The sequence below is a fragment of the Ruditapes philippinarum genome, unplaced genomic scaffold (assembly GCF_026571515.1).
Source record: "Ruditapes philippinarum isolate M1 unplaced genomic scaffold, ASM2657151v2 ctg3581_1_1_1_1, whole genome shotgun sequence".
In the NCBI taxonomy this organism is placed as follows: domain Eukaryota; kingdom Metazoa; phylum Mollusca; class Bivalvia; order Venerida; family Veneridae; genus Ruditapes; species Ruditapes philippinarum.
In genome coordinates this window covers 162,425-177,508 of record NW_026851515.1, presented here as the reverse complement: position 1 = coordinate 177,508, position 15,084 = coordinate 162,425, and the positions used below count along the sequence as shown (strand labels likewise).

The following is a 15,084-nucleotide window of genomic DNA, read 5'->3' as shown; positions in this document are numbered from 1 at the left end:
TACGCCTGTTATTGTTCAGCGGAAAAGGCTAGTATTCAAAGTCATTGTGCTGTGTAATTGTGCAATATCAGTTTCGCATCAATATATAGCTTCTGCTTCTGTCAAATTGAATAGGAATGACGTTGTTACAATGGGACCATTGAATCGCAATCAATAAATTGTACGATTCTCATATTTTCATTATGTGTCCGAGATCAATCACGGTTATCATTTATATATAACATACATGAATACTTGTTAATGTTATAGTCTGCCACTGTGGTAGTCTGTAAAATATGGTTATATAATACATGTAGCAGTTCGCCTCTGTACGCATGTCTGTCACATAATCGCGTCCGATTTAAACTATCAACGAACTTTTAAACTGATTAGTAAAATGCTTGACTTTTATGAATGAATAAAACTGAACATGTAGCATGTAAATATCTTTAAACTATCTTTTTTAAAATTAAAGTAGTTAATTTATTTGTATTTAATAAATAAAGTTGATTCAAAGCGTTAAATTTAGTCAATATGAATCAAATTTACTTTTAACTATAGTTGTTCACCATACAGCAAATATTTTACTTAAAACGAGTAAAAAGTCATATACGAAATATATCTCCGAAACTTGTATAAAGATTAAATGACTTTGTTACATGCAATCGTATACTATTTAAGTGCAGAACAGCAAATATAATACCATTTACATACCATGAGAGAGACAATTTTACAGAAGCAGTGTTAAATAAAAGCAAATAGCATTGAACTATTTTTCTGTGAATCCACTTAATTAAATGTATTATAAATATTTAATATATAATTATGTAATATTTGATAACGAAAGCACATTGTGTTTATAAGTGCTTTATATTTACTTAACACAGTTGAATGCACAATAATGGCAGACTTGTTTTTTGTATTTTATTTAGACATTCTATTTATTGTATGACAGACACAATTCTGGCGTGTTGATTCAAAACTGCTTACCTCCCGAAAACCACAATGCATACACATTTTGTGACTTCCTCTTTTGTAAGTTATAACAAAATAAATTATTGATCAATAACTTTTTTTAATTTGAAAAGTGGCTGTTACATTTACAGTATACTTAAGTTTAGCAATGATCATCAAAAAAGTCAGTTTTGAGAGAATCGGTATGCGACTTATCAAATGTAAATAACATTAATTATCACGATTTGGGATGTGGGTTGTCCTATATCGGTTAAAATGATGCGACAACTGGAAATTATGAGAATAGGTTTACAGACAATGAGTAAAGAATGAGACAAAAAGTATGGGATAGACCCACGACTGAAGGATACAATATGATTTCATGGATTTGCAAATCAGACAACTTCGATTTAAAACATGGAACATCAAAGAAAATGAATTGTATTGCTTTTAAATAGCTGCTATAAAAATATCAAAAATAGAATATTGGATGTATTTTTTTGTCCTACAACAAAACATATCATATATAATAAACGACCAAAATTTCTAATTAATTAATCCACTTTATCAGTGACCAAGGATATGCTTCAAATAAATCAATTTAATTACAGCACAAAAAAAGATTCTGGTCCCTCAAATGCAACCATCAGATAATTTAACCAAAGTAGAGGTTAACATGTATGGCAATCAAATAATGATATAACGGGAATATTTTTCATTTTTTCATATTTTCCTCCATTATGTGTGCAATCTATTTCCCTGTACCTAAGCTTTATTAATCTATATATAGCAGACACATCAATAACAGCTGTCATCTTGCTCAACGTGAAACATAATAGAAAGCTTATGTTACTTATAGTCAATGATTGATGCATTCTCCTACGATAAGGTATTTAATGAAGTTACTCAGTGGGACAATAAAGATGTTTGTACACGTTTACATGTTGTTAAAACACATTGGTTTAAATTATAAGCATGGTAGTAATGACGATAAAATATAAGCACGAAGAATATGTTTTAACCGTAAAATATCTCTTTATGTTTTGCTATTTAGTGTCACCTATTTTATCGATTGTTCGACTTTTATTAGTTCCTTTAATGAACATGGTTGTTTCGTTTACGTTACGTATTTCGTTAAAAGGTTCAAATTAAACATTACCTGTCTTCGTTAAAATGACACTAAATTCACTTTGACCATGTAATGCAATTCATATAGATATACAACTGGATATGGAAAATTCCTTTAAAACTCAGATACATATTTTTTAATTGTTCAATTACTTTTCATAAACAAATCTTTCTGTTTGCTTTAAACATTTATTTCTCGCTTCAAATGTCATTACTTTCAAAACACCGCTAGAATCGCATTATACTTGATTGTTTTAAATTGTACAGTGCACTCATTGATAGTCTTGCGTCATCTTATAAACGTGCGCATTTTTCCGCGCTTTTCTTAAAACAGTTTTTGTTATCATGAATCTTTCGTCAATAAGAATTTGCGTTATTATATATTTGAGAGTACTGACGACTATAGTCTTGCTGACATACATATAATCCATGGCTAACGCCTCTGGTCATATTATCTCATTCAGGCTCTTTTCTCTAGTTTATTCCGTCCGTTTATTGTATATTTAATAAACGTCGTTTAATCTTATTACTAAATTAAATAATATTATTGCATATACGAGAAATATATAAATTTTGAATATAAAATCATCAAAGAATTCAAAATATTTAAAGAAATGTCTGCCAGAAAAAGTGTTTTGATTTAATATACTATTAGATAAATTAAATACTTAGAAATATCAAAGTGTAATTAACAAATAAGCGGAAAAAAGCAGAAGTGAAACTTTTATCCAAATAATATTCAGGCACAATGATTTTAAAAGAAAGTTAAACAACTAAGATATCAAATATAAGAATAAACGTTGCAGCTTTTACTTTATAATTAAAAAATGTAGCTTATGCCGAATGTCCGTTAAAGAAATGATGATATATATTTATAAATGATTTGATAACAGTTGCGATATTATCATTATAATCATAACGTCGTAAATTAAGAACTATAACATTAAAAAAATCTACATATGTTATCATCACACATTCGTCCATAGCCACACAATGCTTTCTGCACAATGAAATAATTTATTATATTCAACGACATGGTATGATTGATGGAATGTTTTATTGAAAAATCGGCATATTTCTGTTGACTTTTATTGTGGCAATATGAATATCAATATTTTTGTTTCTTACATTACTGTTCGTGCAAGCTTCTATTCAAGCCCAATCAACCAAAGAAACGTGTATCTGATACCTGATATTTAGGTTTCGTATATTATTTGATTAAGATAATGTCAGAGCCATAACAATATCCAGATGTAAAACACTTGAAATAATTGCTATACTTTTTCAACATTCTGTGCTCTTAACCACTGTAGTTATTGCACTTTGGAACCTTCTCCACTAATGATCTTGACATAAATTAAACTGGATGAATTCCCTGCCCCTAATAACCTTGATATATCTTATGATAAATATACTACCCCTTATGACCTTGACATACCTTCAAACTTGTTACGATACTGAAGTTGTTGTCATAAGTTTTTTTTTACTTATTTTACCAATTACACTTATTTATCTTGCTATTTTACACAAAAGTTTACTTTTCCATATCTTTTTTACAATGTTTTAATCTCAAAATCATATATGATTTGTTTTCCTTTAAAGCAGACTCTTTGTAACACTTCAGCCATTCTTTTAGTTTCTAAACTAGAGCCGCATTCAGAATACCCGTTACCAAAAGCAGGAATGCTGATCATGTTGCTTACTTGATAGCATCGACATATATCATGATGTGCTAAATCTTTTCTTCTCCTTTCTTATTTACAACTATATCTTAAACACTAGTGGAATGCTGTTGTACAATCACGTCTAACGGAGCAACACATTTTAAACATTGCAGAAAATATTTAATTTAAAATTCCGACTTGCTTGTCAACTTCAGTGTAATGAACAAGAAATGACAAACATATCAAAACAATGATTATATTTGTTATCTAAATATATATTTAGCTATATAAATATTTTATTGATATCAACATTCATACATTTTTTAATGACAAACACGACTATCGTTTAAGGCTATGGATGCTCCCCGAACCTGCACATTTGTGTACATATTAAATGAATATTAATCAACATAAGCAGTATGAGCAAATGTGTAAAAAACTATTTTATGCATCAGTGATTTTGACCTAAACCCAAGGGAAAAAAGTTGGGAGAAAATTCTAGGTATGTTTCTATAAAATATAAATGACATCGCTGAATGAATTAAGTATTATAAAGGTAGGTTTCTTAAAGAAAAATAAACAAGACAGCACAATATATCTTAGCACACATCCTTTCACATCCCTGCCACTGTGTGATGTGTTAATATAAATTATGTTCATACATTCTAATGTATTCCCTGAAGAAAAAAGTAACTTTGTATAATAAACGGAGATAATTCAAACAATAAATTTTGCAGCGTTTTAGTCTTTAAAACTGCATGTACTCTAAAAAGGGTCCTATAGCCGTGTTAAGTTTAGTTAAATATAATTGACTGTATAGAAGTTGTAATCCAGACAAGAATTATTATCTTATCATTGCTTAAGTATCATTAGAGGAAATCATTTCAAATTGAAAAAAAAGAAATATTGCTTTTTTATTTAATTTTTCCCATGAAATATGGTGCTATATCAGTCAAATATATGTCATATTTTTTGAAAATAAATATGAAATATAAATATGAAAGTGGGCGGAGTCAAAACTCATATTTATTCTAAGGGACTTCTTTCGCCAGTTTGTTTGAAAAATCCGATAAATACAAAACAAATTTTTGTTGAATTTTGCTTTGAAAACTATCTAGAATGATAGAAAATGGTCTAACTAAGAAAAAAAATCCGAACACCAATATCTTTAATTCAGTTATAAACGCTGTACAGACGTTTAAACAGTTGTTTACGTGACGTCACAATGTAGCGCCAAATATCGCGTGCAAGACAAGACGCAATAATATATTGCTGCGCGCTGTACAATTGCAGTTGCGTAGCAAGCAATAGGTTTCGTAACCATTTTTCATTGATAATGAAATTAAATAAAAAGGTTATTTTTTCGTTTTTCGTGAAATATGGTATATATTTTCACTCAACACGATAAAATGTCACATATTTTCACTCGCCGTCCCGGCTCGTGAAAATATGTGGCATTTTATCATGTTGAGTGAAAATATATTCCATATTTCACTCAAACGAAAAAATATCCTCTTAGTAAACTTAACTTCCTCATACCCTCTATCTTTTTGTTACGTTTTTATCAAATTATTGCAAGATTTGTCAACTTATTTCCCGGGCAAGCATTATTAAATATATTTAAACAAGGTAGATAATTCAAAAACTAATTAACGTTAGTAGAGTTTTTATTATTTCACATTGCACTTTCTCTCACTTTTCTACACCTGTGCAAACTTTCACTGAGATATCATTGACAGTTACAAATGATAATTCATATAAACATTATTTGATTTTTTAAGAGATAAATCAAACTTTAAACAAGGTAGAATTAGGGTTCATTGACACTGCACTTGCTGTCACTAGTCTTTATCACTGCGTAAAATGTTCATCAAATTCCGTTAATATGTTTTAAGTTATTCTCTAGATAAACATTATTATGTTTCAAAAAGGGAGATAATTCATAAACTAAGCTGTGTATGGTTATGATTCTTTTAGACTACACTTCATCCTTCTAGTCTCTAAAACTGTGTTAAGTTTCAATTAGATATAATTGTTGTTGTAGAAGTTATCCTTCGGACATGTATTTTTCCTTTAAGGAGTTATCAAAAATTAGAAATGTATAGTTATGGTTTTTTTACTTTGCACTTTATCTTTATAGGCTCTATCATTATGTGAAGTTAAAATAAAACCTATCCAATAAATTTAAATTTATTCCCTGGACAAGAGTGTGACGGATGGCAAACGAACGAACAAACGGCGTCTGTATGCCCTACCGTTATATAAATCGTAAAAAAGGTATCGATTCAATGTGCCGTTATAATTGGGTACATCTGGTAAAGGCACAAACTCGGGAACCATACAGATAATTAAAACGTACTAGCTATCTTTAAACCAAAAATAAGCAGTTTTTGATTTAATTAAACCACGTAAGATTTGCATTCCACTTGTTATTGCTTTTATTTCACTTGTATCTTATTTCCCTGCATCAATTAAGTTCATTCTGTTGATAAAGTACTGTAATCATGTTACATTTACATACTAAAACGTCAAGTACTGTTCTTTAAATTAAAACCAAAAAGTCAATACTCACTGCAAAATTAGTTACATTAACATTTAATTCAATGCTCCATCTAATTCAAAAATAATTGATTCAATTTATAACATTGATGGTATTTACTTTAATGTGCACAATTTCAAATATATAGATAATTTAATGGAATTGTTTCCGATTTTTTATACAAAAAATTACATTAATACTCTGGAGTATCTGCTCTGAAAAATATATTTCAAACAATAAGGTTAAACATACTTGCCTAATTTAAAATCCAATAGTATACAGTTGTATTTCCTTTTGCATTTCTGGTATGAAATGGATTTATCATAAAGACTACTTCATGAATCATTTATTTCTCAACATGTTTTTGAATTTTGTTTCTTCATTTTACAAAACTATCACCATTTCAAATCTAAAGAATTTTCTGGTCTTAAGATTTACACTAACTTTGGAACTGTTTCATAATAACAATGGATAAATAAACATTTTTTCTATAAATAAGTTTTACTATGAGCATGGTCCTTATTCTATAGTTGTATATCAAAAAAATAATAAAAGAGATCACTAAATTAATATTTTGGTAATTTGACATCAAATTTCAATTCAACACCTTTATCTGTGCGCTTAGTCAAAATAAAATAGCTGTATGTAAAAAGCAAGGACGTTTGTCATTCAGTCAAAATTAGGTCAACTGATATGAAAATTCAATTTTACATCGCTTTTTATTAGAGGACAAGAAAAAAGGTCACTTCATCAAAATCTAGGCCAGCTCATATAAAAGTTCATTCGTCATCGAAAACTGTGCCCATAGTCAAAATTTCAGAGTTGTATATCAAATAACAACGTAGGTCACTAAGTCCCCTGAGTTAAAGCCAATTTTGACATTTTATATACACCAGACAATGTTTCAAGACAAATACTTAAGCCCTAGCTTTCTCCGTTTTCAGAAAGGAAAAACAGTTATGTTTCATTTTTGTTTCATGTATTTAAAGAATACTCATGACTCTCATGACGGGGATTATTTTTACCCTAGAACACATGTGGTCGAGGTCCACTTCACAATGTTTAATGCCGAATATCTAACCTCTAGCCTTTGTCATTCCAAAGGAAGATTTTTTTTACAAATTTAGTTTTTAGAAAATTAGAATATATATTTATAAGCAAAATCTATGACCCCGGGACAGGGCCATTGTTGACTCTACATGCATAATTTGAATGACTTTAATAGAGTCTAATAGGCAATCTTCTAGCCTTTGTTATTTTCATAGAAGACGATTATTTAATTTTGATTATTTAAGTGTTTACTATATGCATACTAGAGAATATGACTCCAGGGGCAAAAGCAATTTTGATCCCATGGCTATAATTTGAACAGACTTGTTAATTGAGTATATAATTAAGTATGAAATATCAATTTTGGTAAACATAATACAATAAATTTTCCTAAGGTAGATAAAGTAAGAAGTAACATGGATATCTTTATATGCAAAGGCGAATGTCTGTAATTACTTATTCTGATCATATTCCCTTTGGTAGTACATGTATTACATCGAACAGAACTCTGCAATCATAATATTTAAAACGAGAACAAATTTCTTTCAGACATATTATTGTATTATAGCACTTTGTCTGGCATTTGTCATTGATAGTGGTTTCGGAAACTTTAAAACGCATAAAACACACAAAATGTTTATTTACTTTTCCTCAACAACACAAAAAAAAATGTTTATTTACTTTTCCTCAACCTGCTTCAACTTTGTAATGGATTTGCGCTGCCTTGAATTCGGAACAGTTTCACGTAAATATAAAGGGGTTTCAATATCAAAATACAAATGTCAATCTTCAAAATGAATGGAACCCGGTAAGATTACATAGGTATAAAACATTTATTAATTCATGAATTGAATTCATGTAAGACATTAAAAAATGAGCATTTTATTTAAGGTATTGTGATTGTCTTACATGTTATCGATGCACAATCTAAAATTCATTGTCCTAAATTTAAGCGCCGGTTTTTTAGTTCAAATTTCTTACATAAGATTTTAGATCTTCATTTCATTCGACAAAACTGAGCCAATATTAAGTTTGTTCCGAAACACAATAGGTAGATTTATCAAAATTATGGTTTTTTGTTATATGTTTGACTCACTGTACAGCAACAAAAAATAACGCACTTTATATAACATTGAATTATACAATGTTATTTGTTATACGCATAACCAATGAATATGGAATTAGTTTACGCAATTGAAAAGACTATATATCACAAATTCTCAGTATGTTTTATTACACACTCAATACCCTCTCTGAAGCTGAGATTTTATTTTCTTCTCAAAGAGAGAAATGTGAGATCCAATTAAAATTTTATTGTACAGATTCTCTTTGTTATGCAAAACATTAAGGCTTGGGATTCACATAGTAATTGCTCCAGCTTTGATTTTTTGCACGAAACTAAACGTAGTAACAAAACCAAGATATTACTTTTTTTTCGATTAAAGTTTTGCTGTATTTCGGGAAAAAACACAATGCTATATTAAATTACCATATAACTGTTAGGAAATACTCAAGGAAAGAGATGTATGTTATATACCAGTGTTGTAATGTTCGTTTATTAATGAACACTTATTAATAGAAATTAAATCAAGTGCGTTGATACAATGAAGTAATATAAAACACGACGAGTGTTCAGCACAAGATATAAATTTATTCTGTCAACCCTTAACATGTGATCTTAGATATTTTACTAGAAAATACGGAGCATGCGCAAACAAGCATTATACATAGGTCAGCTCAAGTTCATCATGTACGATGATACTACATCTCCCTGTTTTTTTAAAAAAAATAAGCAACACATGTTAATAAAATTGTATATGATAATAAACAATTATGATGATTAAAAATGCATATACATACTGAAGAGAACAATTTAAATAGTCTTAAAGTCACAAAGTTTTTTTGTTTGTATTTTTTCTATTATTATTATTACTATCATTTTATTTCTGTTCTATCTCTCTCTCTCTCTCTTTTTTATACTATAATGTCAATCAATTCCGGATGATTAATTAACAGTGCTCCATTCATCGGTATTGTAACGTTTATTAGGTTTTACTACTCGACCACTGCGCGTCTGATAACCTGTGCCTGACCTTGTTTCATGGCTAATAGGGTTTTGATTATTCTGGGAAATACCTGTATCATTTAAAGGTGCTGTGTTTGAGATTATATCATGAGGGTCTTGACCTTGGTTGAGGATATTAGGGAAGGACTCTGTATTGATAGGGAACTTTTCCCGCGTTTTGTTTATGAAGCGGCGATTACGGCGGTAAATAGCGCCATCTTCAGTTTGCACTTTGTATGATCTCTCCCCTTCTTTTTTTAGAACTATGGCTGGTTTCCAAGTTTTCCCAAATTGCACCCTGCAAGAGTCATCTTTGTTTAGCGGGGGAAGTGACCTTGAACTTTTATCATAATAGTTCTTTTGCGTAACCTTGTTTTCTTGCAGAGATTTTCTTACAGATTTGTGGTTAATGAAAGATGGTTTCAATTGCTCATTAGTTGTAGGCAAAATGGATTTTAACCGTCTGCCCATTAACAGTTGTGCGGGAGAATATCCGCAGTTTAAAGGTGTGTTACGATATTCCAGAAATGCTAAATATGGGTCTGTTTTGGTCTCGTGGCATTTTTTCATTGATTTTTTGGCTATTGAGACCATTTTTTCTATGAAACCATTGGATTGGCTATATCCAGGTGAAGATGTTACATGCTTAAAATTCCAGTCAGAAGCAAATTTATGAAATTCTTCTGAGCTAAACTGTGGCCCATTATCGCTTTTCAATGTTTCTACTTGACCATAGCGAGCCATATGCATTGTTAATTTTCTAATAAGTTTTACTTTTTGTTTCTGGCAATGCATCGACTTCAAAGTAATTACTGTAGACGTCCGCAGTCAAAAGGTAATCACGTCCGTCAAGCGTAAATAAGTCAGCGGCAATATGTTGCCAGGGTCTTTGGGGCACAATGTGGGGATTCAATGGTTCCTTCACATTTGATGCTCTGTGTGTTAGACATAAAGGGCATGCTAACACGTGGTCTGTGACCTGTTTGACCATGCCTGGCCAGAACATAATATCCTTGGCCCTGTTCAGCGTTTTAGTCACTCCCATATGACCTACATGAACAGCGTTAATCATTTCAGTTCGCAATGAACTTGGAATGACCAATGTTTGACCGCGGAAAATTATGTCATTTACAGTCGAGAGTTCATCCCGATGATTCCAAAATTCTAATATGGAATTCGGGCACTCATGCCTAGATTCAGGCCAGCCGTCAATAATTGTTTGTTTCAGTGTCTGAAACTGAATGTCTTGCTGTGTGGAAAGTCTGAGGTCTTGTAATTTTCCGTCGCTAACCGGTAAACTATTAATAACCGTGTGCACGTGCACGTCAAGTCCGTCAGACAATTCTGGATACGTGTCCTTGACAAAATGACGGGATAATGTATCCGCTACGGGAATGCTTTTCCCGCTAACATGTACGACTTCTATGTCGAACTGTTGAATCTGTAATAAGAGACGTTGTAGTCTGGGGGTCGCCCGACATATTTCTTTTTTCATAACTGAAACTACAGGTTTGCAATCAGATTCAACTTTAGTATGTCTTGCGTAACAGTATTGCTTGAAACGTCGAAGACCATGAAGTATAGCTAATGTCTCTTTTTCTATTTGAGCATAACCTCTCTCTGTAGGGGTCAATGTCTTTGATGCAAATGCAATGGGCTTGCCGTCCTGTAAGCACGTGCAACCTAAACCACGTGCACTCGAGTCGACTTGCAATGTGACAGGCTTTTTCGGGTCATAGTATGCCAAGACTGGTGCCTTAGTCATTGCGACTTTAACCTTTTCAAAGGCGTCAATTTGCGCACTGTCCCATATAAACTCAATGTCTTTTTTCAACAAGTCACGCATAGGGCTTACCATTTCTGCCAATTTTGAATCAAATTTTGACAGATACGTGATCATGCCAAGAATAGTTTCTAACTCTGACTTATTTTCTGGGGCTTTCATTTCTACAATTGCCCTGATTTTTTCGGGATCGGGCTTAAGACCGTCAGCTGTCAGTACGTGACCAAAGTATTTAACTTCCTGAGAGCCGATAACACATTTGTCTGGGTTAAACCTAATACCCTTTTCACGTGCTCGGTCCAAAACACGTGTCAGGTTTGCATCGTGCTCTTCGATAGTCCGTCCGTACACAAGAAGATCGTCTACTATTGACGTCACGCCCGTCACGTCCTCGAAAAATTCGTCGATTTTTTGACAAAACATGTCTTGGGAACTTTTTATACCCATAGGAAGCCGCAAATACCGGTATCTACCGAAGGGACTATTAAATGTCGTCAAATATGAGGATTCGTCCGTCAATTTTATCGACCAATAACCTTTTGTTGCGTCTAATACACTGAAGTACTTAGCACCTGTCAATTGATTTGTCACGTCTTCTATAGTCCTCATAGGGTAGTGCGGTCTCATGATATTGTCATTTAGTGCTTTAGGATCTAAGCACACCCTCAGCTTTCCAGTGCTGGGTTTTTCCACACAGACTAATGAATTGACCCAGTCAGTCGGTCTAGTAACCTTTTGGATAATTCCTTTATCCTCCATAGACTTCAACTCATTTTTTAAACGGTCCTGTAAAGCTACAGGTACACGCCTGGGTGGACAAATTACAGGTATAGCTTTTGGTTTTTAAATGTAAACTGCATGTACCAATGCCTTTAAATACGTCATTGTAATCAGTCAAGATTTTTTGTTTATCTAACGTGACCGGTTGTTTTTCTATAGCATAGGTCAGTTTTATCAATTTCAGATCTTTTGAAGTTTGTAAGCCAAATAATGCTGGAATTTTACTGACTACCACATGAAAATATGCAATGATTTCCTTATCCTTGAACTTACAGGGTAAGTTAACCTTTCCATAAACTGAGACAGGGTCTTTTGTGTAGGAAGATAACCTATCATCAGAGGGTAGCAAGGGGACTTTGAAATCTAGTTTTTTGAGCATTTCCTGAGGTATTAAGTAAAATTGAGAACCTGTATCTATTTTGAAATTTACAGGTGCGGATTTTTGGCCAATTTGGAGTTTAACCATTGCGCAATCAGGTCGAGAAGTAATGAAATCATTTACCGTGCATACATAAAAATCCTGATCGTCACTTGATAAGTCCGACTCACAATTTATATTGTTCACAGTATTACGTGATTTACACATTTTCTGGAAATGATTCAGTTTGCCACATTTTCTGCACGTTTTCCCCTTTGCTGGACACGTTTTGCCCTCTTGATGTGTTGTCCCGCATCTAGAACAGGTCATTTTCTCGTCCCTGTCTTGTGGCTTTTCCCGCCTTCTGATTAAACGTTTTCTAGGTCTCGCCACGTGGTGAACGTCCTTGTCCGCCGCAGATGCCATTGAACTCAATTGCTGTTTGGAATATTCCATATTTTGAGCGATTTCTACAGCTTTATCTAAGGTCAATTCTGCACCTTCGTTGATTAGCTTTTCTCGAACCTTAGAAGAATTGGTGCCAAATACAATACGGTCCCGTATCATTTCGTCTGTGTTTGCAAAACTGCAGTCTCGTGCACAGATTTGTAATTTTGTCAAGAATGAATCGATGGTTTCTTCTCCCTGTGTTTGATTGTAGAATTTATATCTAGCAAATATTGGATTGAGCTTAGGTTGCACATAAGTTCTGAATTTTCTGTAGTACGTGTCGATCTTTTTGGCATCGTCTTCAGAAATATCTTTCCACGTGCAGTGGATATCCCGCCCTTTATCTCCAATCCATAACAAAAAGTAAGAAACATGTTCTTCTTCAGACTTTTTCTTCAAAGGTCCTGTAAACATTAGTTTTGCGTGACGTTCGAATTTATTATAAGCTTCAGGTAAATTCGAAGATTCCCAGTCCATTTGGGGCACTGACAATCCAGATAATTCCATTTTGTTTTCAAATATTAATTTAATTGTGTAACTTTATTTATTTGTTTAGATAAATAGTCCAATTTTTGTTTTATCGTATGTCCAGGTTATTTATTAAACGTTTTTACTCTGACACCATGTTGTAATGTTCGTTTATTCATGAACAATAATTAATAGAAATTAAACCAAGTGCGTTGATACAATGAAGTAAAGTAAAACACGACGAGTGTTCAGCACAAGATATAAATTTTTTCTGTAAACCCTTAACATGTGATCTTAGATATTTTACTAGAAAATACGGAGCATGCGCAAACAAGCATTATACATAGGTCAGCTCAAGTTCATCATGTACGATGATACTACAACCAGTATTTATCTTTTCTGAATTGCGTAGAATATAAGGTTTAAGGACGTTTTTCATTAACAGTGACCCCAAAGTTTCTTCCGCTTAAAATGTTTCTGTTATTATTTTCTAACAACAAGCCAATTTAAAGAAATTATATTGAACAGTTTTAATTTTGCCTATTTGTCTATATGAAAACTCCCGTAAACGTCCTTAAATGGTACATTAACGATATTGTCGCAACATTTGTACGTTTTATTCAGCATTTCAGTATCTCGTTATTAAATAGAAGTTATATGTTGGTAATATCTTTCGTAATACGGCGAACCAACACAACCTGTTTTTATGATTATGGAAAAGAAAATATATTATTTTATTCTAAAAAAATGTAATCTAATGTATCTTTCAAATTTACAATTATTCTAAGTAGCAAAGTTATACAATCATTATTTGATTCGTCGCGGGTAAATATCTTTATTTTCTTGCAATTGTTTTTCTGTTTTCATTTTTTTCTTTTCTTTTACACTTTTTTGCAAATTAGTTCAACTTTCACTGAAAAAATGCAATTTTATAAATTTACGCCAACATATAACCTAAAGAATTATTAACACATTTCTTATGATTGTGATTCTTCTATGGAATCTGGACGACATTTGCAGCAACTAATTAGTTTTTAAATTTACAATTTATTCAAAAAGCGTAAAAGTTACCCTAGATTGCAAGATTAAAAAAAATCATAAAGCTTCATATTTGACAGTTAGGGTAATACCCCATAATCAATTACAATATGCCATCTTGTATCTGATTTAATGAAAGTCTTCTTTCAAACGTGCAATTATGATAAAAGCCGACAGCTGTATGACCTGGTTATAACATGGATAATAATTTAAATGCCAAATGGCATCATACTCATGCTTGTAACATTTTCCAAACCAGCAAAACAAATGCCAAAACACAAAATAACCGAACTTGACGCAAGAGAAGCGCTTATGCACTTATTCTGTGCATCAAGATCTGAAATATGTCTTGGTATTATAAGATCCCTTGCTTTTCGGATGTTCAATCCTTCAGCAGATGCGCAAGAAGCAACTGATGCATTTGAATTTTATCATTTACTTTCGTAACGTAACATATTTGAAAATTTATTTGATATCAGATAATGGGTCTTTCCCGTTTTCAATAATTGCATTTCTGTACGAATCACAAGTTTTATTATAATTTTCAACAACATTACGCATTGTTGTTGTTTTTTTTGTTTTTTTTATTCTTAATTCTATTTTTCTGCTCTTGTTTTGTGTTCGTCAATAAAAATGTTTTAGGAAAATGTCTAACAGTTCATTCGTAATAACAAAATTTTAAAAAGTAGCACATATGCACACAATAGCAAATAACTGGGATGTGTTTTTGTTGCATAACACAAACACTTAGCACGATAACATAACCAGTTTGCCCCCACACAAGAGCACGAACACAATTTACGGCAATTTGTTTTATTCATTCCTTAA

General features: G+C 32.0%; 1 protein-coding gene across 1 annotated transcript; it reads right to left on the bottom strand.

Annotated features, from left to right (window-relative positions):
* Nucleotides 1-9,319: 9,319 nt before the first annotated feature.
* On the bottom strand, nt 9,320-10,129 carry LOC132718660 (uncharacterized protein K02A2.6-like). Its single transcript, XM_060705990.1, has one exon. The coding sequence runs from the start codon at nt 10,127-10,129 to the stop codon at nt 9,320-9,322; it is 810 nt and encodes a 269-aa protein (XP_060561973.1).
* Nucleotides 10,130-15,084: the final 4,955 nt, after the last annotated feature.